Source organism: Colletotrichum paranaense, assembly GCF_030867605.1.
Source record: "Colletotrichum paranaense strain IMI 384185 chromosome Unknown Scaffold_8.1, whole genome shotgun sequence".
Classification (NCBI taxonomy): Eukaryota; Fungi; Ascomycota; class Sordariomycetes; order Glomerellales; family Glomerellaceae; genus Colletotrichum; species Colletotrichum paranaense.
In genome coordinates this window covers 1,432,455-1,457,425 of record NW_026848966.1, presented here as the reverse complement: position 1 = coordinate 1,457,425, position 24,971 = coordinate 1,432,455, and the positions used below count along the sequence as shown (strand labels likewise).

The window sequence follows — 24,971 nt, the reverse complement described above, 5'->3', positions numbered from 1 at the left end:
CCTTATGTTGTCTTGCAGATGGGAATGGTGTCGTTTCTGTGTGACCAGTAGGGCAAGCATGTGCTAAATTAGGTCGAAGACGATGTGGTGAGGTCGTGATCATAGTGATAGTGTCAAAGCGTGGTCACTAGGAGCCCAATTACTGGACTCTAGACATGGTGATGCATAAAGTTCGATCCTTTCCTGGTCTCTCTCTGCTCTCGTACGCGTAATGCACTCTCGGCAACAATTGATAGCGGAAGACTGTGATGACGACCCAGCTCCAAGACAAAACACCTCCTCTAGAAGCCGTTTGCGACAGCGTTTCTATGGCATGGGCCTCTACGCTGCGAGAAGTAGACATAGATGTTGTGGGTTCGCAGCAAGCATGAGCCGTCGAATGACTTTGGGACACGCTGAACCGTTCTGCATCAAGTATCGAAACAATGTTTGCCTCAAAAGATCTTTGACAACCATTATGCAGTAGAACGCATCGTAGGCAGGGCGTAGTATCAGCGATTATCAGCTTTCTTAGCTCTTCTTAGACTTGCGACTTCTAAACACCGTATTTCTATCAAGGGGCCGGCCGTGAGACGATATCAAAGCCCCCTCCCCTTACCATTTGCCTAGTGTCGCTTCACCATTTAGGGCCTCCGAGATGTTGCTACACCTCCGAGACGTAACAACCTTCTGACAGGAAGAGCAAAAAAGAGGCCGGGTGAAGTGTCCCAGCGCGGACGTGACCTCTGACAGCTCTCCGCTAGCTAGACATACCAGTCTAGGCTAGTCGCCATCAAGCAGTGCTGCTTCTCATGTATTGCCAGTGGAATAGGTAAGCAGTGACAACTATGTTCATAAACTTCCACGCTGCTCTTGTTTCGATGATGGTTACAAAGACCTACGAGGAACCTTCCCTCAGCTTTCCCTTGGCGACTTTGAGAGCTGTTTCAACCGCGTATTGAGAAACAACAACCACCGATACGGCCTTCGCGCAGTAGAGAGCCGAGTCAGAATATTCAAATCAACTGTGGGCGGGTTGCCGAGTATGTTGCTGCTCCAGAACCACTTCTTCACCGTGCCTAGCAACCTTGCAGAGGTCACTAATCACTTGATGGGAGACCGTTGTTTATGGAAGAGAGGAGGTTCTAGATGTTTTATTCTCCCCGTACGATTATCCAAAGAAGTGAGGAGACGGTCGAAGCTGTCTCCAGCGTTGAGGAATGTCTTCCGCTCGACGTCAGTGTGAAATAACGACCACACATGGATAGACTCCAATGTAGCAAAGGCGAGACGCTACATCGCGAGCCTGGAGGCTCTTCAAAGGCATGAGCTCTGCTTTCCAGTCGATTGAGGGACTGGCGCTCCGTCGTGCTCATAGTTCAACCAAGAAGCTGTGAGATAGGGCAGGATTCAATACAGTCGGTGTAGACCCTGGAGTTGCTTGACTTGCAAAGTCTTTCATCGATGACATAGCGCGCACTTACCATAAGACGACGTGAAAGCACAAGTATCTACACCTAATCATCCTCCTCGCAGGAAAGGAGGCCGAGTATTGTGCTGGACTTCAAACGGAGAATACTGGGCCGGGTAGCATTCATCGGCGTGGTAAAGGCGTTGTCATCGTGGGCACCCAAGTCTGGACAAGACATCTGCAAGCCAGGCTAGGAAGCTAGAGTACTGCACAAAGTGACAGTATGGCCTAAGCCGTAGCATCCCGCAGACCGAGCCTGTCGTGGGAAAAACATCATACAATTGATCAATTACAATGAGCGTGGTGATCCAGTCTTGATTCCATGTCGATAACTACTCTGTACAAACAGCAAGAGACCTCTCCGTGAGAGGCTTGATAGACTTTTTCTCAGTTGCACTTTAAAAGCAGCTTCATTTCTTCCCTTTTGCGTGACCGCTTTGCGTGTGCGTCACCCACGTCCAAATTTTGCAATTTCCCGAAACCAGAACCAAGAAAATACACCAGCAGATTCCTCTGCCAAACTGTGGCATGACGCGCTTAAGAGGCCATGTAGGTGCTGGCATCGATACCCTCCTTGGGGAACTCACTAAGAAATGCGTTAGAGGCTTGACAAGATAAGCTGAGAGTTTTGAGAGAAACTTACGGAAGAGCAACCTCGAAGCGCTTCTCAATAGACTTGAGAACCTCCTGGTCCTGGTCAGTGCTCACAAAGGAGATGGCAAGACCCTTGGTACCGAAACGACCGGCACGACCGACTCTGTGCAGGTACGAGTCGGCATCGGCGGGCAGATCGTAGTTGATGGCCAGGTTGATACGCTCGATATCAATACCTCTGCCGAAGACATCGGTAGCAACGCAGATACGCTTGTTAAACTCCTTGAACTCTTTGTAACGGCGGATACGCTCCTCCTGGCTGACGCCGGAGTGGACGGCGATGGAGGGAAAGTTGCACTCTCTCAGCAACTTGTCCAGCTCGGTCGCACGGAGGGTGCTCTTGACGAAGATGATGACCTGGTTGAACTGAAGGTCGTCCAGGAGTTCGTTGAGCTTGCGGTTCTTCTCGCGCTCCTCGAGCTTGATGTAGTATTGCTGAAGACCGTGCAGGGTGAGCTTGGTGTCCTCGTCTACATAGTGCTCGGTAGGGTTCTGCATGAACTTTCTGCAGATGGGCTTGATGTCATCGGACAGGGTGGCTGAGAACATCATAACCTGCTTCTGGGTGGGGGTAGCGCGGAAGATCTCCTGGACGTCACGGCGCATGTCTGGTTGATGTTAGAGGTTTGGTCGGCGGCGGGTGTGAGGCCGTTACTCACCGATCTGGTCGAGCATCTTGTCGCACTCGTCGAGGACGAAAATGCGGACGCTGCCGAGGCGGAGAACCTTGTCGCGGACCAACGCGTTAAGTCGGCCAGGGGTGCCCACGATGACATGGGGGCAGGTCTCCTTGTTCTTGATCGTCTCGACATCCTTCTGGATGGGGGTACCGCCGTAGAAGACACCAGTCTTGATATCGGGCATGTACTTGCTGAAACGGTTGTACTCGTTGCGAATCTGGAAGGCAAGCTCACGAGTGTGGCACATAACCAACACGGAGACCTCGCCCTGAACGGGCTCAACTTGTTGCAGGGTGGTCAGGACGAAGACGGCTGTCTTTCCGAGACCAGACTTGGCCTGGCAGATGATATCTCCACCGAGGAGAGCCTGAGGGATACAGGTTTGTTGGACTGTTGGATCGCGCCGAAGTTAGATATGTGTTCCAAGAGCAGAAGAACGACGTAGAGGGCGTGCAAAGGGCCCGTCCATCTGCGCAAAGAAGCCATTTTGTCGAGTTGGTCTCCTCCTCCACTACGACAATACGCCAATCATTCAATCAAAGATGATGACCGGGGCAGAGCACGAATCGCGAGCGTCGGCGTCGCATGCGCCCCGTGTCGCTCGCGACTGTGATACAAAAGAAGCCAGACCGCCGTGAGCCAAAGCTCTAGCAGCGACCGACCGACTGAAGTGCACTCGGGAACACCGCAGTGTTCGCGCAGCCTGGGGGTGCTGTCACGCTTCCCCCGAAACGGCCGCTTGTATAAATCCACCTGTCACCGGTGAATTCGCGAGCAGTGCCCGTACAAAAACTTGGATGTCCAACTTGACTCCCGCTTCTCGGTACGTTTTCTTCTCTCTCTTCTTCGATGGCGACGTCGATGGCTTTTTGTTCTTTGTGTGGCTTGCGAGATGGACGGACGCTTTGCTGATGGGGGAGGGGATGATGTATGGGTTAGGGTATCATAAACTCAGGACTGACCCTCCGAAGGATGCTCGAAACCGCAATCGCCAATAGCGCGGAGAAGCTCGGGCTTCAAAAGGAAGTCGCGGAAACCGGTCGAGTGGATGCCGACATAGCTGCCCTTCTTGTCGACGGCGTTACCGGCGGCAGCGTCAGCCTTCTTTCCGTTGGAGGCGGCCGCAGTCTCGTTAGTCTGGAGCTCCTCGTCGGAGTAGTCGATGAGATCCTCCTCAGCAGACATGTTGTCAATTGTCGGGGGTGTCGTTATTGAAGTGTCGGAGAAGAAATGGTCGTTGTACTGAGGCGCAACGGCGAAAAAGGTCCCAAGGCTGCGGATGCGAAGCTTGAGATGTCAGGAGAGGCGTGACGATCTATGTCGCGTGAAGAGGGAGGGTCGAAAGACTATAAAAATCGCAGGAATGAAAAAACCCGCGTGTTCGTGTCGAGAAAAGTGCACGACAGGCGGGGGGGATTAAAAGCGGATGGCAACTGGAGGTGCAGGGTTGGAGGGCGTGATGGAAGGAGGCGCCGTAGTTGATGTGGAAGTGGAAGATCCAAGGACGACGTGGAACTGGAGGCGAAGGGTGAGGCGGGCAGCGCAGGACAAAAGCTTTCGCGTAAGGAAAGGCGGCTGAGTCTCACCCCCAAAAGGCGACGTCATGTGACCAGACCCGTTTTTGAGAAGACCGTGTCCATCTATGGTTAACACGGTGAACACCTGCCTTTAACCTTAACCTTTGAACTGGAGAAACACTCATGTTTGGCAGCCATACATCCCCACCACCCCTGCAGAAGTTTTTACGACAAGGTCCAACACTGACTCTCGTTGCAACGCAGACTTCAATGCCGTTCAGGGTCTGAAACGTGGGACAAATCGCAGGGAGGACGAGCGAGAATGGCAAAGCCCAAGAGCGAAAGCCTGCCAAACCGGCACGCATATACGCGGGTATCCTACCTGCATCAGGCCGCCTCATACCTGGCGACTCTGCAGATCCCGGGCGCCGACTCACTTCCAAACTCATCATCACGGTCTCAAGAAGACGCGCAGCTCGCCAGGATCGAAACCTTGCGCTCGTCAAATGAGAAAGTTGCTCGTCGATTTGTCTCTGATATCCGAGCCGTCTCTCTCAAGGCTCAAATTCGCCCGAGCCCTTCGGTCAAGCAAATGATGTGCAAGTTTTGTGACTCACTGCTCATCGAGGGAATGTCTTGCACTACGACGGTTGAAAATATGAGCAAGGGCGGGAAGAAGCCGTGGGCCGATGTTATGGTCATGAAGTGCAAGACCTGCGACAATGTTAAGCGGTTTCCTGTTAACGCGCCCCGTCAGAAAAGACGACCATTTAGGGAACCTAAGACTGTTGAAGGGCCGGACGCAACGATTGAGGACACGACGGCTGAAGCTTCTGCTCAATCAGCTGGAGGTGGATGAGAATTGGCTGCCCTTCTCTTCACCGAAACAAAACACCACCAAGTGAGACCTGAGTGGTAAGCCGCTGTCAGAAGGCTCCTACATAGGGGAGACCGGAGCTTTCCAAGAAGAAGCTATGTCGCTCGTAGAGAGGCCAAAAACTTGGCAAACTCTTACATCAGGTATGGTCTTTTTGGGGACAGGAAAACATGGGACTGCCTAACAAGACTATTAGAATCACTCGCAAAGCGCGCAGCTTATAGCTCGGCTCGACTACCAGGTTAAAGACACTCCCAAAAGAAGTGGCAGCTAGACACCCTACCTCAAGCTTAGACTAAAAACATAGAATAAGCTTGGTGCATGGCTATTTATGATTTTTGTTCCGGGTCGGACGCTGCGATGGATTCCGGAGATGTTGAGACATGAGCAATCCTCGATGAGAGTAGACTCATAATGGTCCTTTGGGTATGAGACGCCCTTATGTACTATCCATATGGATTTGCCGATCGGGCAAATATTACCAAGGAGATCTTGAAGCTAAAATGTTATGAAATTTTCGCTGCTACCGTTGTACCGAAATTACTTGTTTGCCAACACCTCTACGCCTTAGCATACCGCACGATGAATACCATCCTCCATCTTTCTAACTCCATCTTCGACCCCCTTGGCAGCGCCCCCCTTCTTGTGCTTCTCCTCATCGCCCTTGACGCGCACCCGCCTGCGGCTGTGATGCTTCTTCAGAACCTGCAAATCGATCTGATCATTCTCAATAAGTGTCTCCGTGACCTCGACAATGTCCGTCAACAATCGCTCAAGAAGATCGAACGTCATAGTCTCGCGGACAACGACGCGAAGGATCTCAATCTTTTCCTCATTGGGTGGGAGCGGGTAGTTGGGAATGATCCAGCCCTTGGCGCGAAGCATTAGGGAGACGGTCTCCTGCTTGATGTGTTCGTACTTGGCCTTGAACTCATCCGTCAAACGGAAAGAGACGACAGGCAGGCCGGCAACGTAGTCGGCCGAGGTCTCCCCCGGGGCAGCACTCTCGCCTCCAACGGCGGTGGCGGCCTGGTTCACAATCTTCTTTACAGCGCCGCTGGCTTCCTTGTGAGGTGCACGGCGGTGGATGTCGGAGACGACGGTGTACCATCCCGTGGCCTCGAGGCTCTGAGCGAGGATACGGGCGTTGGAGAGACAATTCTCCATAATGGAGCGGTAGCCGTCGAAGCCTAGGTGGATAAGGTTGTAGTATTGCACGATAACCTGTGCACCTGGGCGGGAGAAGTTGAGAGTAAAGGACTTTTCTGTGCCTCCGAGGTAGTGAAGCTCGAAGATGAGGTCCTCTGGGAGGAAAGACTGGTCGCGCCAGATGATCCAGCCGAGGCCGGCGTAAACAAGGCCGTACTTGTGGCCTGAGACGTTGATTGACTTGACACGGGGGAGCTCAAAGTTCCTGCGGGCTGTAAGTATATGATCAGAAGAGAACAAGCCAATATGACCTACCACTTGGAACCGCCGACCCCTGCGTGGGTGAAAGGGGCGATGAAGCCACCAGAAGCGGCATCGACGTGAATGGGGATGTCGATGCCAGTCTCTTCCTGGTACTTGTCGAGAATCTGCGAAATCTCCTCAACGGGCTCATAGTGCCCCGTGTATGTGCTTCCGAGAATGACAAAGACGCCGATGGTGTTCTCATCGACATTTTCTCTCACAAGAGCCGGATCCAGACGGTAGTGGCTCTTCTTGCTGACGGGCAAGATGCGGGCCTCGACGTCAAAGTAACGGGCAAACTTCTCCAAGGCGACCTGCGCGTTGGAGCCCATGAGAATGTTGGGCTTGGAGGTGTCCTTGCCCTGTTCCTTGCGCTTCAGCTGCCATCTACGCTTCATGGCGAGACCGCCGAGATGGATGGCCTCGGAGGAGCCCGTGGTTGCGGAGCCGATGGCCTTCTCACCAGGCTGAACACCCCACAGGTGGGAGATGATGCTGATGCAGCGCTGGTGCATCTCCATCATGGCAGGGTACTCATCTGCGTCTGAGAGGTTCTTGGAGAGGTTCTCCTGCATGAGCTGGGTGGCATTGGGTTCCATCCATGTTCCCACGAAACTAGGTTGATATACTGTTAGTGAGAGGATCTTTATTGGAAATGTCGTGAATGCTCACCTGGCTAGGTTCAGGTTGGGTTTGCCATCGAGGTCCAGCTCATCCCTAATCATCTGAAAGACGGTGTCTCCTGGGGCGCCTTCATCGGGAATCTTGTACTTGGGAATGTTGGTTTGACTGGTGTATCGGCTGTCATAAGGTTGGATGTGTGATGATGTGCCATGGCTGGAAGCATTGGCATTACCCGGAGCTGTGATGTGAGTTGCCTGGAGGCGTTGGACAATGTCCTCTGGGTTGACCTGCGTAAAGTGTCAATTCTAGTGCAACATCTTCATATGACGCATCAATCATCGACGGAGGATGCTTGTCGAGACCTACGTGACTTGCAAGAGGCATATTGATGTTTGGATTAGCAACTGTGGTTATGGTATCAAGAGTGTAGATGAAGATTGGGCATGCACTAGAAGAGAAAATGCGATGGATTGATGTTGAGATCAAGATTGCCAAGTCTGGGGGATCACCGCTTGAGGCTTAAATACAACAGCAGATCACGAAAGATGCTGGGCATTGGAGGCAGCTAAGGTGGCCGTCAAGCCAATGATGAGGGATGAATGACGACATACGGTAGACCGAGCGGAGCACGGGAGTTTCCTTGTAGACAAGTTTTGTCGGAAATAGCAGCTCCAAGTGCATGAAAGACACGCCTCGTAGCCCCAGATCACGGGCCGAGGAGGGGAGGGAATCGCGATGGGCTAGACAGGAATGATGTCTCTGGCCTCTTAGTGCGAGGACCTCCAGGGTTCTCTGCCAAGGCCATGGCCAACAGCAGTCGATGGTGCAGCATCAGCTCATCAACTTTTGCTGGGGACGTGGAGCAGGCTCAGTGAATGGGGGAGAACTGGACTGGAGCGGCTCAGTGCCCCATAGGTATGGTCCAATGCCGAGTTTGCCGGTGGATTCCTCTTTCATCGAGTACTTACGTAGGTAGGATGACTTGCGTGTCGCGCCAGTGCAGCTGAGAATTGCTGAGAATTGACTTTTTTGCTGAACGAGTCGCCGAGGAGAAGGAGTTTCTATTACGTGCTATGACATGGCTGACATGTTTGGTGAGGTAACTTGTCAAATGCAGTCAGGTTGGCAGGGAAGGAACAATTGGATCGCAGATGCTCAGGTGGTCTGGCCCTACAGAGTGGATGGGTGACGGCATTTAACATTGGGAAGCTGCGACTTGGGGCCCGGACCTGAACAGCCGGGGAGGCTCCTTCCGCTCTTCCTCCCACTGCTCCAGGAGTTCAGTGACAGCTCGGGTGGGCCCCGTTCCCGTCTTGGCACTGCACTTTCGCAGCAGGTACGCCGGCAGACGGCAGGAACCCAAAAATCGACGTGGAATCCGGAGGTGATCAGTCTTGCCCGAAATCTTTCTTACCTTACCTTACCCACCTCATGTCAAGCTATCATTGTGTTCTTCCTCTTCTTCTTTCTCAATGCTGTCGAATCCTCTTTCTGGGTGAGACCGCCCACTAACGAACTGGAGTCTTCTTCGACGATAGACCTCCATAGTCTACAATGGCTATGAACCACCACAATGCCGATACTCTTTAGGCTACGTCTCCGAGAACGACGCTTCAAGAGTTGATCCAAAAGGAAGCTGATGATTTTCAGTGCAAGATCAGATTATTCAACAAAGCGTACATCCCCTTGAACAGTGTCCGACTACTTGATCCCGGTCATTATCTCCAATGTGTTAGAGCAAGGACAACAACAACTACCGCTTCGATTATGGGGGTTTCAAATCTCCAAATATTGACTGCGAGAGGTTGACACCTCTTCTAATCAACCAGAGTCCTCAAGAAGGTCCAATACCACCGTATCACGGAGGACCGGTAGTCAGAGAATAGCAAACAGGAGACGATGCAAGTCTAATGCAAAATTCACCGAGGTCCACGGATACTTCCATGGACCATCGATAACCGACACTTCAAATCCAGGGGTTCACGAGCTAGGACTCCAATCTGTGGATCGTCCAACAACGCGTGTTCGATAAACCTTAAAAGAGTATCATGTCCCGGTGAACATTCATCGACCGACGACAGTGGGAGAAGACACCATCGGAATCAAGATTAGATTGTCAGCACTGACGGGGGGTTTCCCAGTCTCCAGTCACATTGGTTCATTCACCAACCAGAGATAAGCCAGGCTCTCCTAGAAAGCCCCCGGTCGAAAATCACGACTGGTGATTGGCCGATACGGCTCAATTCGACCAAAGTCCCGTTGCAGTGACTCGCCAAGTCTCGCGCAATGGCCGCGGCTGGGCCGAATGGACGGCTACAGTGGCATTCCAGCATTGGCACGCTGGCAGCTGTGGCTTTCATCCAGACTGAAAGCCCAGGACCCTTGGGACAAGCGGCCTGGCACTTGGACAATCTTCGAACTGGCACGAACTGGCCACACGAACTGCGAGAACGATGGCAAGGCTAAACGTGCCAAAGTACGGACTCTCCAGATATCGGACGAAGTTGAATCGTAGCTGTTTGCAGTTGGTCCGTCAATTGTTCGTCCTCCCAACTTTGCTCCTGGACGATCAGCAGCATGCACCAACTCCCGGATCGGTGGCAGGGGCACATCGGCAACTTTGTGATCTGCTGATCCCCAAGTTTCGCGGACAAAGGGTGGGAGGCAGAGCAGCTCGAAATGGGAAGAAGCCGGACAGCCAGAATCCTTTCGTCTTTCCAGCCAGCCAGACCAGCAGGCATCGAGCCACCGAGGCGTCGACTTTGGACCAACAGAGAGTCAGCTTTAGGTGTCCCCCGGCTCCGAGTTGTACTAGAGATTGAGAGGTGTGGATCAGAATTGTCGCCCATTGTCCTTCCAATGTCACCATGTCCCCGGCGAACCATTCTTCTTTTCCCCTCGCCTCCTCCACAGCCCCTCGGATGTCGCTACCCCAATTTAGGAAGGTCGACAAACGGCCGCTGGACCTGCGGGCTGTCGCGTCGCCGCTGCATTTGGTGTCGTGATAGCACGCTAGAGGACCGATTTCTTTCTAGTCCCCTTGGGTCCCCCCGTCCCTTCCAGCGCCTCAAGTCGCCGACAAGGCCCCAAAGAAGAACCCACACACACATACACGGGACGATATTGGGGAGGGATAGATACGGGATAGTGAGGGTAGAGAATCAGTCGGCTCATGGGTATCGTTGGGCGCGCCATTCTTTCGACTCTCTGCGAATCTTAATCCAAAAAACACACACCTGGCACACACTCTCGACTCTGCAGAATCCCTAGGGACTACTTCACGAGTTCACAGAGGCCCAAAGCCAGCTTACCTCTTGCTGGTGTTCAATCTCAACATCTTCGGGGAGTGGGACTTTGACTCGTCTGGCGGGCTGACTCTACCTTGTCACATTGTCTTGGTGTCTTGTTAGCCTGCAGACTGCCGACCGGCACCACCTTCGCCGCCGCCGCCGCCATCTTTTCGCTTGATTTGATTGAAAAAGCCCTTGGCGCCCGCTGTCCCCAGTCTCCCCCGTTGTGGCCTTGAGGCCTTCTTTTCGTCCTCTTGCTTATCTCGTCGGTCGCTCTCCAACCCATCCGCAATCGGCGTACCTAAACCCTCACCTTTCAACCTACTCTGTCGACAGTAGATTGAAGGAGAGAGGCACAGTCGTCACGATGCCGTCTATTTTTCGCAAACGTGGCGAGCCCGAGGAGATCACGCCCTACCCCGCCCTCGAAGACGATGCCGAGGCCACGGGCATCGAGCCGCTGAAGGCTCTGGCTCAATTCGAGAAGGCACACAAGCTCGATCCGAACATGCCAATTGATGAGCTCAACGATGTCGATACCGCGCTTGCTACCGGAAACGCCGAGAAGGGTCTCGAAATTGAACAGGCTCTTATGGAGGACAACTCGCCCTATCCAGAGGTACGTCGCGAAATTCCGCCCAGGCCTTGAGAGCCTTGTATCGCGGTGGGACGGACAGACAGAGGGGGAAAAAAGCCAAAATGAGAAACTCGTTCAAGTCGCTAACATGATGCGCCGCCGCAACAAAGGTCCGCGCTGTAGTACGGAATTACGATGTCGATTTGCCAGCAAATACGATTCGCGCATGGGTCATCGGCATGCTTCTCTGCACGGTTGGCTCCGGTGTCAACATGCTCTTCTCACTCCGCAACCCCAGCGTTACCATCACCACCTATGTCGTCCAACTTATCGCCTATCCCATTGGCCTGGGTTGGGATTTAGTCATGCCCGACAAGGAGCAGAACGTCTTTGGTGTCAAGTTCAATCTTAAACCCGGCCGTTTCAACTACAAGGAGCACGTTATCATTGTGGCCATGTCTAATGTGAGTTCGGACGATTTTGATCAGGAGCGGGGCGCTGTCGATACTCCAGATTGGGGGATAGCAGCAGCCAAAATTTCGAGTCGCGGCAAAAGAGGCTTCTTAGAGAAAAAAAGATCAACGGCAGAACTGACTATGATTACTAGGCTGCCTATGGAGGTGGTGTCTTGTACGCAACCGATGTCTTGCTTGCACAGCAGCTTTTCTACAAGCAGCACTTTGGCTGGGCTTTCCAGTTGCTCTTTGGCATTACTACCCTTTGTACTGGATATGGTCTGGCCGGTCTGGCCCGACGCTTCCTTGTGTGGCCCTCTGCCATGATCTGGCCCTCGAACCTGGTTAACTGTGCTCTCTTCTACACCCTCCACGATCACTCCGGCTCAGACCCGACCAAGACCAACGGCTGGAAAATTGGCCGCTACCGCTGGTTCCTCATCGTCAGCAGCGGCGCCTTCATCTGGTACTGGTTCCCCGGTTGGATTTTCCAAGGACTTTCGTATTTTACTTGGATCTGCTGGATTGCGCCCAAGAACGAGATCGTCAACAAGGTCTTTGGTGGCCTTTCAGGTTATGGACTCATGCCCATTTCATTTGACTGGACCGTCATCTCAGGTTACCTCACATCGCCGCTGATCCCGCCTTTCCACGCCATCGCTAATGTGATTGCGGGCATCATCATCTTCTTCGTTATCGTCTCTTCCGGCATCCACTTTTCCGGAACCTGGTATTCCGACTACTTCCCCGTACAGAGCTCCGAATCTTTCGACAATACTGGCGCCGTCTACAACGTTACCCGAATCCTCGATGCCAACTTGCAATTCAACGAGACCGCCTACAACGACTACTCTCCTCTCTATCTGCCGACTCAATTCGCTCTGGCCTACGCTCTTTCGTTCGCCGCCGTAGCTGCCGTTGTCGTCCACGTTGTTCTGTACCATGGCACCGAAATTTGGGGTCAGTTCAAGCTGGCACGCCATCAAGAGGACGACGTGCACATGCGTTTGATGAAGAAGTATCGTGACGCTGAGGACTGGTGGTATCTGGGTACGTTTTGTCGATGGTATTTTCCTTTGACCTAGGCTAACAATCATTCTCAGCACTCTTCGTCGTCATGGTTGCCATCTCATTTGGTGTTGTTGCCGGGTGGCCAACTGGGTTCCCTGCGTGGGCCTACGTTGTGTGCATTCTGATTCCCGTATTCTGGCTCATTCCTATCGGCATCGTGCAGGCCATCACCAACATCCAGCTCGGCCTCAACGTTTTGACCGAGTTCATCATCGGTTACATGGTGCCGGGCCGACCCCTCGCGATGATGATGTTTAAGAACTACGGCTACATCTGCATGTCGCAAGCGCTGTACTTTGCACAGGATCTCAAGCTCGGTCACTACATGAAGGTCCCCCCTCGTACCATGTTCGCCTCCCAGCTTGTCGCGTCGCTCTGGTCAGCTATCGTTCAGATTGCTGTCATGAACTGGGCCCTCGGCACCATCCCCGACGTCTGCCAGCCCGACCAGCCCAACAGCTACACCTGCCCTGGTGGTCGTGTCTTCTTCACCGCATCAATCATCTGGGGTGCGATCGGCCCCGCCCGCATCTTTTCCGGCCAAGCTCTGTACGCCTCTCTCCAGTGGTTCTGGCTCGTTGGCGCCATCACACCAGTTATTACTTGGTTCCTTGCCCGGAAGTGGCCCAAGAGCATCTGGCGCTACGTCAACACCCCCCTCCTCTACGGAGGTTCCGGCTGGCTCCCCCCTGCCAGTGTCTACATCTACCTCTGCTGGGCGCTCGTCGGCACCATCTTCAACTTCTTCATCAAGCGTCGCTACACTGGCTGGTGGTTGCAATACAACTACATTACCTCGGCAGCTCTCGATTGTGGCCTCATCGTGGCCACCCTCATCATCTTCTTCACGCTGTACCTCACATCCGCCAGGCCACCACAATGGTGGGGTAATGTCGACGTATTTCAAACGATGGACTGGAAGGGAACGGCAATCAGGACGCAAGTGGCACCTGGCGAGATTATTGGCCCCAGTCGCTGGCCTTGAGAGTTTGACGAGGATGTGAAAATTTGAGAAGCGTATTAATGATGTTCAGTTGGACAAGGATATAGGAGTTTGGTGGCTTCCTGAACGTATGTATCACGGTCTCACGGCCCTTGGGGAGGAGTATTTGGGTATTGCTATCATTTCACGGCTCTGATACGAGGATTGTCTGTACGGCTGATGATACCTCGGTGCGAATTCACTTGCCCGTCTTTTTATAAGTGTGAATCAACGATAGTATTTACGTTGCAACTCAATTCCAGTTGCGTATGGTGTTGTGAAGAGTGCCGCTTTATGCCAAGTAACAATACCTTACTTGCTCACGGTATCTTTTTTAGTGTTATTTTGAGTGTACAACGCGGCTTCCCAATGGGAATTGATAGCAGCGACAAGCGTGCAAGCTGCCTCGATTGGAGGCTCGCCTTCCTCAACTCGGCACTCGACGCTATTGGGGCAGGTTCTCGGTGCATTTGACTTTCTACGAAGGAGCATCCCATTGAGAAGCTCACTTACCTCTAATTCTCTTACCTGGGCACATTAGTCGCAAAGACCTCACCTACTTCGAGCTTTGAGCTTCCACATCCATCGTACACCCTTCTCGACATCCGACAATCCGCCTGGCTTGAAGCAACGAAACATCACATCGCTACGAGTACATGTACCTGCTAGAATACCCCCAAAAGTTCGCTGATGAATACAATGGCCGGACCCAGCCCTGCCTCTTGGAACGAACCACCAATCGCTCCACTCCTTTCCCCCTACCGCGAAGATAAGAGCAAGAGACTACATAGCCGCGAAGGCAGCCGCAGCAGCGGCAAAAGCCAGTCCTTCTTGGCGTCCTTGGAGAGGCTGAATTCTCAATCTAACTGGAGCATGGGATCGATGAAAAAGAAGCAGGCCATGCTCGTGTCGCGGATGACGCCGTCTCGGGGGACACGGAGGTCGAGGGCATCGACCGAGTCCCGGGGGCCCTTTTCGTCCAAAGAGGACTTCGATGTCGACGACATTGACGATGTAGACGACCTGGAGCTGCCGCCGAATATCCTGGCGGATAATTGGGGTTCTTCGGCACCTTCTTTTGGTTCGGAGCAGCGTCCAAGGCGTCGTGGCAGCAAGAAGCCGAAGAAGAGGGTGGCGAAGAAGGAGCAGAAGAAGAGAGGGTTTCGGGCCAGGCTTCGACGACTCCTCGGTCGGGATAAGAAGAAGAGCAAGGGTGGTCACGAGTCGCCATACAGCCACAGGGAGACAAGACAAAACACGCAGAGCGAGGACTCGGGACTGTCTGATCAGCAAGATGCCACGGCAGAGCGGAATCCTCAACCAAGGAAGGCTGGCCTATCTCCACCGATAGAGAATACGCCTCGGTCCAGCTGCCGCAACATTCTCAGGTACGAACAAGCAATGTTGATATCGCTGGATAGGGCTTCGGAGCTAGTACACTAATAAGGACCACCAGAGACGCTTTCGCCCAAAATCGAGCTGAGGCAAAGGAGGAGCCGACCGATAGACCGAAGGAAGCTGTCAAGCCCATGGATGATGGACATACGACAAAGCAGTGAGCTACTCCAAGTCAACGGCTCAACATGCCTTCATAACGGATATTGGCAAATAGCAGCACGAAGCTGTTGGGGTCCTTTGTGGCAATGCCCTTCAAGAACATCCCGAGACCTATCGGCCTGATTATGGTGTGGATGAATAGCGTAAGTTTGTACATTTTCGTATAGAAGGTTTCTTTTGGCGGACCTCATTCCGATCCTAATACACTTCCTCTTCCTAAGAATACCAAATTGCTACCTTTGGCCGATGCTACTCGATAGATCTAGGGTATTCAGAAGAATGCTTGACCATCTATCGCGGCTGAACCAGTGCTGGAACACACGGCAAGATGGCGCCAGGAAATCTGTCTCGGAATTTGAGACACTAAGCATCGATATTTCGGTTCGACGTTGCCTTGGATTAAGGCCGTAGTGGAAGTCACCGCCACCTCGGTTTATCGCCTGGAATATGTCAGATATCATCGCTGATGAACGCAATTCCAAAGCGCAGGAGAAGGATCTTGACCACTCCCTCCCGTGACGGAATGAGACGACATTTCCTGGTGGCGCTGTGCCTGACTAGCGAGGCCTGACTCCCGGGGGCTCTTTATAAGTGCTTATCGCCCTTCCCATGTCTAATGAGCGAATCCTTCTGAATCATCGGGGGCGAGCTTCATCCCTCATCATCACGATCATCGCAGGGGAACGAAGAACGTCTTACTTGAGCCTCTTGAATGGAACTTACCAACAGAACGTCATGCTGGCGGAGCGGGTCCCGATCCAATCCCAGCCGTGCCCCATTTGACCACCCAGCCGGGTTCATCTCCGTGGTCTCCCCGAGATTTGCGAACGATCTAACAAGCTTGACAGGTTTGACAGCGTCTGTATTGCATGTCTCTTTCAGGTTCATTGTCTTTCGGAACTTTGTGTCAGTCCAGACAATGGGGAGGAGGGGCCAGGGAGCCAGGGGCACGGGGAGACATGCCAATGCAGACTTACCTCCCTTGCTCAACAAATACCAGTGAGAGGGGGGTCTCGTACGGATATGTTGTCTCACTCTCTTCTCCAGGCACAGGAAGACAACGATAGTGCATTTGCATTTCGTCGGGGCGGGAATAAGAAAAGGGGAGAGGACGAGAGGGCGGAGGGGAAAAAGCAAAAAACAACAACAATGAGGAACACGTCCTCTGTCCATCTCCCTTGTTTTCTGACGAAGTTTTAGTGACACCAAGGAAAAGCCTCCTGAGACAGGCTGAGTCAGTGACGGGCAAACAAAATACAAGAAAGTCTGGGACAAATTTCGCAACCATGATCTCTTTTGGAGCAAGCAGCAAGACAAGCAAGACGGGATTTGCGACTCTAGTGCTCTATTTCTGGTATTTGGCTCGTATAAAGCAAAAGGGAAAGACGCATGGAGGTCGAAGATGTTGCTTGGTTCTGCGACTTTTGTCATTACACAGGAGACACACACCCAAACTCAACTCCATATCCACACACTTCCACTCGTGATATTTGGTGGGGGATCAACGGTCGAAATCGACAATCAGTCACCATCAAATCAGCTTTCTTGACTTCAAGTCTACTATAACGAGAGTCATTGTTGAATCCATCTATCGCTTTTTACCTTGAGCAGAAATTTGAGGCCATTCCACTCAGACCATGTCATTCGTAAGAGAAAGTAGCAAACACACGAGACTTTACGAGACGATATCTGGTTGCCGAGGGCCTGCTCTTCTACGACCGCGGCCGCCCTGACGCACTCATTTTATCAATCTACTTTGAATCACTATACGAGAGGAGACCGAATCCTCCAGACCGGGCCAACCCTTCACAAAAAAACGAAAGCTCACTTTTCCATTGCCGGAAGGAAGCTGGAAGACACGATTCCACTTGGCGCATACGGGCGCTTTTAATCGACTTGACCATTTGGGATTTGGAGTCCCTCCTTTCCGGAAAGTCGCAAGCACAAGAGGCGAGGAGACCTCTCGCACGTCCACCAGGTTCATCAACGCACCACGCGACGAAATAGTTACACGAAATACGTGTAAAGGCCGTACGTTTGACGCGGCAAAGGGAAGGACAAGGGGAGAGGAACAGAATGGGTCGAAGCGGGTACGATACCACAGACCTGGGAGGATTCGCAAAGAAGAAGAAGCCGAGGTCTGTCGGCGGTGCTGGTACGAGTGCTGGTGCTGGTGCCCAGGCAAGCCTCGCTATTCAGAACGACGGCGGTGAGTACGGAGCCTCGGCTCAGAGGGCGATGATGCAGCGGCAGATGCAGATGCAGATGGCGCAACAGCAGTCACAGCAGCAGCAGCAACAACGGCAGATGGGAGGATGGAACGGCACGGGTTCGGGGTCTTCAGCTTCCGCGTCGGCTTCGAGTAAGAATCGGGCTGGGGGCGGCGGTGATGGGGCTGCGGCTAAGAAGTAGAGGTACTGTAAACTAAGGATGGATGGCTTCGTTGAGAGGGTTCATAAGACTCGGGATGGCGGCTGCTCGGTAGTATGGTTATGTTCACTTGATCTTCCATATTTTGTGTGGGACGTTCGAAACTGATAAGAATTCCAACCAGTGTGGAGGAGTAGCCAATTGAATTGTTAGACAGGGCTCGGGGCTAGATGTTTGATGAGCCGATAAGTTCGGGTGCGCGGTGTAAGTGAGAGAGAGAACAAAGCGGGATGAATCGACGCGCTGACGAGGTTCAGCAGAAAACCACATAAGTTGACATCAGCTTTGGGCCTTGAGGGCGATGGCTGTGGCGCCTCCCCTTAGCCTCTCAGATGGACGACAAAGAGTGTTTACGCCGTCCGTCGGCCATCAACACGCAGTCTACGGCTGACTAAAGGACAAGAGGCGAGATACCAGCCCGATGTCATTGAGGAGGTGGATAGGGAAGCTTCGTTGGTTGGAGCATTGGCAGGCCCTACGGGAACCGGACTGCGTCGCATCTATAGATGGGGCACAAGGACTCCAGGTATCGCAGTGCGTGATCTATGGAACATCTGTTTTGGCGACTGGAGCGTATGGTTGAGAGATACTGCAAGGTGAAGAGTGGTGATGTAGGAGGTATGTGCCCAAAAATCAGATGAGTGGTAGTAAAGTTTGAAGTTCTGTTCTATGTCCTATTTTGTGACACACATCGGTACATGCATCCTTTTGTACTGACAAAGGTAATACGAAACGCTAAATTGAGGAAAAGGGGTATCGATCCAGAGAAGGGAAGAAAGTAGCAAAACGTTGAAACAAGGCGTATCATCATAGAAACCTGGCCCATCGTCATTCGATCATGGCCCAAGACGTAATCCGAACCGGGACATCCTTTAGCTATACTGAGGCGGGTGCTGAGTCGGCGCCGTCTGAGAAGGCGGCTGCGGCATGTAATACTCGGCCGCCGCGCCGGTGGGAGCCGGAGCAGCACCGGCCGCCGGGGGCGGAGCAGGTGACGGAGACCGGTAATGGGGTGCGTAGCCCATGGGCTCATACTTGCTGTCCGCGTTGTTGTTATTGTCGTGGGTGCCGGCTCCGGCTCCGGCATACCAAGAGTCTCGGTTTCCGGTGTCATCGGACCTCCTGCCTTCTTCAATCTTGGCGTATGTGCCGCCAGCGGAGCGCTTGGTTTCGTCGCCGTCGCCGCCACTTCCTCCGGACTTTTCCCTGCGCCGGGAGATGAATTTTCGGTAGAGAGTAAAGGGGATCCAGAGGCCCGTGGAGACGAGGAGGGCGCGGCCGAGGACGTGGCCGATGCGGAATTTCTTTCCTTCCTTTTTGCGCTTGTGTTCTGTTCTCCGGTGTAAGTCATGCTGTTCTCGAATACTCCTGCAATAAGACAAGCCTTACCTTTGACCGTGTAAAACGCGAGCGAGACCAGGAACAGAACAAACCACACAACCAGGACGATGATGAGGATCCGGGCCCAGAGGGGAAGCGCGCTGAAGCCGCCGCCTCCTCCACCTCCCCCGCCTCCGCCGGCGGCACCGACGCGGCCGCCGCCTTTGTACTTGTTCTTTCCGCTCTTTGATTTGGATGATTTTGAGGATTTGCTGCCGCCGCTGGAACCGCGGCTGCCGCTGGAGCCACCGCCTTTGGGGACGCGGGACTCGAGGATGAAGTCCATGTGTGCTTGGGTCGGATTGGGTTTGTTGGTAGGTGTGTTGCTGTTACTGTTGTGAGCTGGCGGCGGCGCTTAGATCGATTGGTTCTCGACCCTCGCTGGAGGATATCTGATTGGTTGTGGGAGACTCTGTTACACAAGACACTCGAACTGAGGGGAAGATGTGATAGAGGAAATGTTCGATGAAGCAAAGTAAGAATGGATCTAAGGCTGAAGACAGTGTGTGAGAGAGAGAGAGAGCAGCGGGCTGCCAAGTCTTTAAGTATCAAAGACACCGCAAGCGGCGCCCGCCCGTCTTACATGCGTCGACCGGCGGCCGGCGGTTTAGTCCCACCACCACCACGCACCCAGGCCTCCGAACATTGGCCTTTGATCTGAGCCCTGCTAGTTACACCGTCACACACCGTACAGATACAGATGGTCTGGGGGTGAGGCGGGGGTTGAACTTGTTGGTTGGGCAGCCCCCTCTCTCGTCATTTCTGTCCCGCAATCTTTTTGACCTCTTTTGAGAGGCTGCGCAGCTGCGCATAGTCATCAAACCCCGAAACTAGGAAGTTGTAAGCAAGGAAAACAAGCTTGACCTGCCCAGCAGAAAGACACTTGGAGGATGCCATGAATTGGCCCAGCAGACGGCGACGATCACGCCTCCGCCACTCTGGCAAGGTCTGGCTGGCTGGTGAGAAAGAGCGAGGAGACCGAGTTGACAAGGTGTGATTGAGGATTTTCTTAGTCTGGTCTTGGCAAAAGATCAGCCGTAGGTGATGCCATTCGCCAATTTGCGCGCAAAAGGTACAACGATATTTGTAGCGTGGTATAATCTCACCATGACAGCCCGCTAGGGGCTCTTCCTTGGCGCCGTCCTAGCTCGTGGTAATAGGCTGTAGCCTGTAGGTACGAGATGCTCCATAGGAGAGAGGAAAAGTCGAAGAAGTCGCGACTTGATAGTTCCTCTTTCGGCATCGCGGTAACCACAGTATCGGGCGGTGTTCTCAAAGCTGCCAGGGGGCATGCATGGTGTATACTTGTAAGCGCTGTTGGAGGGATGACCCCTTCTGAACCTGGAGACCTGGCGTAGCTTTCAATCAGCCTTACGGAGCGGCCATGTGCGGTCCTCCCTCCCCCTTCTGTTCTGGAGAACTGGAGCACCATGGAGGCAGGCGGAGGGCTGTGACTCGTGAGAGGCTCGTGAGAGGAGGGACCAATGCTTCCCTCAGGGCTTATCGCACCTTTGGTGTAGGGGCATAATCCCAGTGGAGTGGACCAAGGTACTCCGTAAGGTCGTGCCAGACTCCCATGCTCCCTGGAAGCTTATTTCTCCATGTGCTCGACTTGACTCCACTCTCATACTAGTGTATCCGTAGTCAGCGCCAATGCTCTCGCTCTTCCAGGAAACAATTTACGAACATGTTCCCACCCTCTAGGCATCTAGAATATAATCCTTGACAATGATGGCATCTACCGTAGTACAATCTCACAGGCCTCTTGGAACTTTGGAGTATCCGTAGAGAGAAGGACAGCGAGAGACGATCGAACTCGTAAGGAGACGAGAGGGCGGTCGCGACGTCATGTGAGTAACACTGATTGCAGATCGTCGCCCGGCACACGTTGAACTTTTGGAACTCAATTGGTCCAGACTTTAGGGGATCTTTCCTCCTCTTAAGTTCCTCCTCTGCTCCTCATCTGCGGCACAGCACCGATCGCCTGCTGCTGTACACAATATGCCGTCATGTCTGCATAGCACTACCAATCCGCAAAGACGGTGATGGTTTGGCGTGGTTGGTTAATACTCTGCATTCTCTTGTCATCGAAGCCTTGGCAACTTGGCAGGGTCGATTCTTCATTGGTGTCTCAAGGAATCCTCGCAGACGTACTGCACGCTTCGGTCAGAGACGAAGATAAAACAAGCTTTATCGTCGAGGAACAGAGAGAGAGAGCTCTCTGCTTCGATTACGTAGGAAGGGTTTGCTATGACGGAATTCTCCTCATTCTCCTGTTGGCCAACTCTGAATTTCCATGCAACGGGTCTCCGCGGGCGGCGGTGCAAAGCCCCTTCCGGAGTAAGGTGCCAATGCCGGATCTCGGTGACCTTTCCTCCGGGACTGTCCATACGGACGGAGATGGTGTTTGCCGTTGGGAAGTCAATTTCGACTTCATTCCGGTCTCCAGGAAACGGGGGTCGGGGTGGGCCTGTTCATAACCCAACTTTGAAGACCTCACGTGCTTCGTGCCTTGCTTTAGGTAGGTCGATGCTGCGCCTCTGTGGTGGTGCTTACTTGCTTGCTTGCTTCCAATCTAGAAGCTAGAACCCATGAGGCTCTGTTTGTGTGTTTCTGTTGGTTTCAGTTTTAGCATGGCAAACCACATCTCATTCTTCCAATGTGCAAATCGAAGGAATCTTGCCCCGTACGTGAAGGATCAATGTTTGACGGCACAATTTCTCCCTTTGCTAGATCCGATCTGTCCGATCTTTTGAACATGAGATCTATGTGTAACAAACCCAGCTCCCTGGGCCTGCTGCTCTGTGGTTTAATTTCCTTACGAGGCCCGGAAGTATGATTTCCATTGCTGAATTAGGGTAATAATCTCCTGGTGATTGGCGGCACAGGCAAACAACACACGAAGCATCGATCGGTTCTAGAATCTTATGTTCATCGCCAAATACGATCCACCCGAGATCACGTATCTGACGAAACACGACGCAAGATACCAGATCCAAGATACCACGTAGTTGAGGAAGAGTGTGTGTCCCTGAAAGAAGTCATAGTCTCTCTTTCATCCGGTATCTTCTTACTCAACTAGGGTACCCGAAGCTATGGCCTCGGACCTTCATCACGCTACTCCAGCCGCAAGAAAACCTACCTTAGTCTATCAATGGACGCACCCGAAAACTTTCTTCTTCGTCTTCGACACGGACACTGGCGGGCAGCCAAAAAAGTAAAAAAAAGAAGAGGGACCTGCTTTCAGGATCAGTACATAGTTCAAGGACCAAATACCCACAATCTTCTTCCCGCCAAGATGACGACGAAAAAAGCTGCTTCAGCGCAGCGCAGCTAGGAGCTACTTAGTTTGTTCCCCATCAAACCATCATCACGACCACCCTGTACTAGCGCCGCCGCTAGGCCGGTTCGCTAAACCTCATTGTTCAAAGCTGGGCGCCACTTTTGTTCCCGTTAAGCACGTATCCCGGCACGCAGTAGTTTTGGGGGGTGTTTGTGAGGTGAGTTGATGGTAGTGGCGGCGGCGTGTAGTGAGGTGGTGGTCTATTATATGGTCTACGGGACCCGGCCTCTCGGGTAGATACAGCTCGAGCTGAGAGAGACTGAGAGATAGCAAATTCCCATCTTCTCCCGTGCTCCAGCAAGTTTCCATCGCAAAGGACACCCGCACGGAAGCGAATTCAAAGATGGCGATCCAAACCATCCTCTCGAGCCTTACCACCCTCGCCCTCACCCCGACACAACTCGCAGCACTCCTTTCCCTCCTCTGGCTCCTCTACGCCCTCCAGCTCGGCGTCCGCCGCCTCTACTTCAGCCCCATCTCCCACGTCCCGGGTCCGCGCCTCGCGGCGCTGACGCAGCTGTACGAGTTCTACTACGATATTGTCCTCGGCGGGCAGTACACGTTCAAGATTATCGAGCTGCACCGGCGGTACGGGCCCGTGGTGCGGATTAGTCCGTGGGAGGTGCACGTCGGCGACCCGGAGTTCTTTTCGGAGCTGTATACGGGACCAGGGAGGGTTAGGGAGAAGTGGGGGTTTTATACGCAGCAAGTATGTGATGTTTATGTTTTGTTCTCTTGTTTTGTCTTCCAACTTTGATCTCCCCTTCCTGAGAGGGAGGTTGGGAAGACAGTGGATGTGTTTGCTAATGTGGACTGGTGTAGTTTGGATCCCCTGGTAAGCAATATCATAAAGCCTTGTCTCTCTCTTTTTCATGAAGGCAAATGCCTTGAGCTAACGATACCTGGAGAGAGCGCGCTGGCGACTGTGAACCATGATCACCACAAACTTCGGCGCGCGGCGCTGAACCCTTTCTTCTCGACGCAGACGGTCCGCAAGTTGCAGCCTGTTATCGAGGAACGGGTCGATGCGCTGCTTGACCGTCTTCTGGAATTCAGCGAGAGGTCCAAGGAGCCGTTGGACGTCATGTATCCCTTTTCGGCCTTTACTAATGGTAAAACAAAACCAAACCCTAGCCTCAATGTCTTTGCTGGAAGGATTTGGAGTTTTCAGTTACTGACGGGATGGATCAGATGTCATTAACGAATATAGCTTCGCCAGGAGTGACCACCTAAGTGAGTAGCGCGGTTTGAAAGGTTGGCATACATCAGTAGTGGAAGCTAATGAGATTTCCGCAGTCGAGGACGAGACGTTCGGCAAGGTGGTGACGGATAACCTCCTTATGGGTACGCATCTGGGGCCCATGATCAAGCATATGAACTGGGCCCTGACGCTGGTCAACGCATTACCAGAATCATTTTCCGGGCGTTTCGTTCCCGGTAAGTTGTTCTTTGCCTCTACACTATCATGGCTTCTCACTCTCGGCTCATTACTCACATTTCACATCCACAAACAGGCTGGGGCGGCTTCCTCAAGATGAAGAACGACATCAAGGACCAAATCGGCGAGATCAAAGCCACGCAGCACACGGAAAAGTGGCAATTAGACGTCAGCCACCCGACAATCTTCCACGACATGCTCTCCTCTAAGCTCCTGCCGCCCGCCGAGAAGACGGTTTCGCGGCTCGCGCAGGACGGACAGATTTTGGTGCAGGGCGGCACGCTCACGACGTCGTGGACGCTGTCCCTGGCCGTGTTCCACCTCATCAACCGGCCCTCGACGCTGCGCCGGCTGCGCGACGAGCTGTTCTCCGCGATCCCGGACCGCGATGCCGTGGTGCCGCTCGCGGAGCTGGAGAACCTGCCATACCTGCGGGGTGTCGTCAAGGAGGCGCTGCGGCTCGGATTCGGGACGAGTTCGCGGCTGGCGAGGGTGTGCCCCGACGAGACGCTGGTGTATCACGACAAGGACGGCAGTGGCAGGAGCGTGCACCTCCCGCCGGGGACGGTGATTGGGATGAGCACGTACAAGACGCAGACGGATCCGCGCATTTACTATGACCCGTTTGGGTTCCATCCGGAGCGGTGGGTGGAGGACGGCGAGCGGCTGGAGAAGTATTTGACCGTGTTTTGCGGGGGCACGCGGGTGTGTCTCGGGATGGCGCTAGCGCAGGCCGAGTTGTATCTCATGCTCGCGAAGCTATTCCGGCGGTGGGGCGGAGCGGGCGTCGTGGACGGTAGTGGAAAGGAAGGAGAGGACCGGCGAGCGGGTGATGTTGGTGTGCTCAGGATCTTTGAGACGACGGTGAGAGATTGTGAGATGGCTGCGGACTATTTTATTCCAATCCCTTATAAGGTACGTGTTCGACGGATCGCATTGAAGGGTTTTGTGTATGGTGACTGACGAGCCAATCTAGGAATCCAAGGGGATCCGCATGGTGTTTGACAGACAGCACTGACTGACGATCCCAGCGGCGTTCATCGTTAGTGTGCAACGGATAGTCCAGTGCCGGTGTCTTGTTCAATATGTCCGCGATGTGCTGCAATTTGGGCAGAATTGGTGGCTGAGCAAGCTCGGGAAATGCGGATTGCCGTCTTTGCCAGTGTGACATTGTTCCATCGCCGGGCCCTTTAG

The 24,971-nt window shown here is 53.3% G+C and overlaps 10 protein-coding genes across 10 annotated transcripts; 6 read left to right on the top strand and 4 right to left on the bottom strand.

The window, feature by feature from the left end:
* Nucleotides 1–211: 211 nt before the first annotated feature.
* On the top strand, nt 212–466 carry CPAR01_10322 (uncharacterized protein; the record flags this gene model as incomplete). The annotated part of the gene is made up of 1 exon (XM_060494583.1): nt 212–466. The coding sequence occupies one exon, from the start codon at nt 212–214 to the stop codon at nt 464–466; it is 255 nt and encodes an 84-aa protein (XP_060346765.1).
* Nucleotides 467–1,987: 1,521 nt separating this feature from the next.
* On the bottom strand, nt 1,988–3,969 carry CPAR01_10321 (DEAD/DEAH box helicase; the record flags this gene model as incomplete). Its single annotated transcript, XM_060494582.1, has 4 exons — nt 1,988–2,036; nt 2,094–2,712; nt 2,764–3,174; nt 3,747–3,969. The coding sequence occupies 4 exons, from the start codon at nt 3,967–3,969 to the stop codon at nt 1,988–1,990; spliced, it is 1,302 nt and encodes a 433-aa protein (XP_060346764.1).
* A 654-nt stretch (nt 3,970–4,623) lies between these two features.
* CPAR01_10320 (RNAse P Rpr2/Rpp21/SNM1 subunit domain-containing protein) lies at nt 4,624–5,160 on the top strand (the record flags this gene model as incomplete). The annotated part of the gene is made up of 1 exon (XM_060494581.1): nt 4,624–5,160. One exon carries the CDS (start codon nt 4,624–4,626, stop codon nt 5,158–5,160), a length of 537 nt encoding a protein of 178 aa, XP_060346763.1.
* Nucleotides 5,161–5,745: 585 nt separating this feature from the next.
* On the bottom strand, nt 5,746–7,638 carry CPAR01_10319 (glutamate decarboxylase; the record flags this gene model as incomplete). The annotated part of the gene is made up of 4 exons (XM_060494580.1): nt 5,746–6,592; nt 6,643–7,245; nt 7,303–7,541; nt 7,621–7,638. 4 exons carry the CDS (start codon nt 7,636–7,638, stop codon nt 5,746–5,748), a joined length of 1,707 nt encoding a protein of 568 aa, XP_060346762.1.
* Nucleotides 7,639–10,911: 3,273 nt separating this feature from the next.
* CPAR01_10318 (OPT family small oligopeptide transporter) lies at nt 10,912–13,632 on the top strand (the record flags this gene model as incomplete). The annotated part of the gene is made up of 4 exons (XM_060494579.1): nt 10,912–11,163; nt 11,292–11,585; nt 11,729–12,626; nt 12,680–13,632. 4 exons carry the CDS (start codon nt 10,912–10,914, stop codon nt 13,630–13,632), a joined length of 2,397 nt encoding a protein of 798 aa, XP_060346761.1.
* Nucleotides 13,633–14,328: 696 nt separating this feature from the next.
* On the top strand, nt 14,329–15,188 carry CPAR01_10317 (uncharacterized protein; the record flags this gene model as incomplete). The annotated part of the gene is made up of 2 exons (XM_060494578.1): nt 14,329–15,017; nt 15,077–15,188. 2 exons carry the CDS (start codon nt 14,329–14,331, stop codon nt 15,186–15,188), a joined length of 801 nt encoding a protein of 266 aa, XP_060346760.1.
* A 649-nt stretch (nt 15,189–15,837) lies between these two features.
* On the bottom strand, nt 15,838–16,617 carry CPAR01_10316 (uncharacterized protein; the record flags this gene model as incomplete). The annotated part of the gene is made up of 1 exon (XM_060494577.1): nt 15,838–16,617. One exon carries the CDS (start codon nt 16,615–16,617, stop codon nt 15,838–15,840), a length of 780 nt encoding a protein of 259 aa, XP_060346759.1.
* A 1,871-nt stretch (nt 16,618–18,488) lies between these two features.
* On the bottom strand, nt 18,489–19,282 carry CPAR01_10315 (uncharacterized protein; the record flags this gene model as incomplete). Its single annotated transcript, XM_060494576.1, has 2 exons — nt 18,489–18,946; nt 19,006–19,282. 2 exons carry the CDS (start codon nt 19,280–19,282, stop codon nt 18,489–18,491), a joined length of 735 nt encoding a protein of 244 aa, XP_060346758.1.
* Nucleotides 19,283–21,697: 2,415 nt separating this feature from the next.
* On the top strand, nt 21,698–22,078 carry CPAR01_10314 (uncharacterized protein; the record flags this gene model as incomplete). Its single annotated transcript, XM_060494575.1, has 2 exons — nt 21,698–21,803; nt 21,885–22,078. 2 exons carry the CDS (start codon nt 21,698–21,700, stop codon nt 22,076–22,078), a joined length of 300 nt encoding a protein of 99 aa, XP_060346757.1.
* Nucleotides 22,079–22,682: 604 nt separating this feature from the next.
* On the top strand, nt 22,683–24,795 carry CPAR01_10313 (uncharacterized protein; the record flags this gene model as incomplete). Its single annotated transcript, XM_060494574.1, has 7 exons — nt 22,683–23,063; nt 23,162–23,174; nt 23,218–23,451; nt 23,531–23,572; nt 23,636–23,776; nt 23,854–24,692; nt 24,754–24,795. 7 exons carry the CDS (start codon nt 22,683–22,685, stop codon nt 24,793–24,795), a joined length of 1,692 nt encoding a protein of 563 aa, XP_060346756.1.
* Between the last annotated feature and the right edge of the window lie 176 nt (nt 24,796–24,971).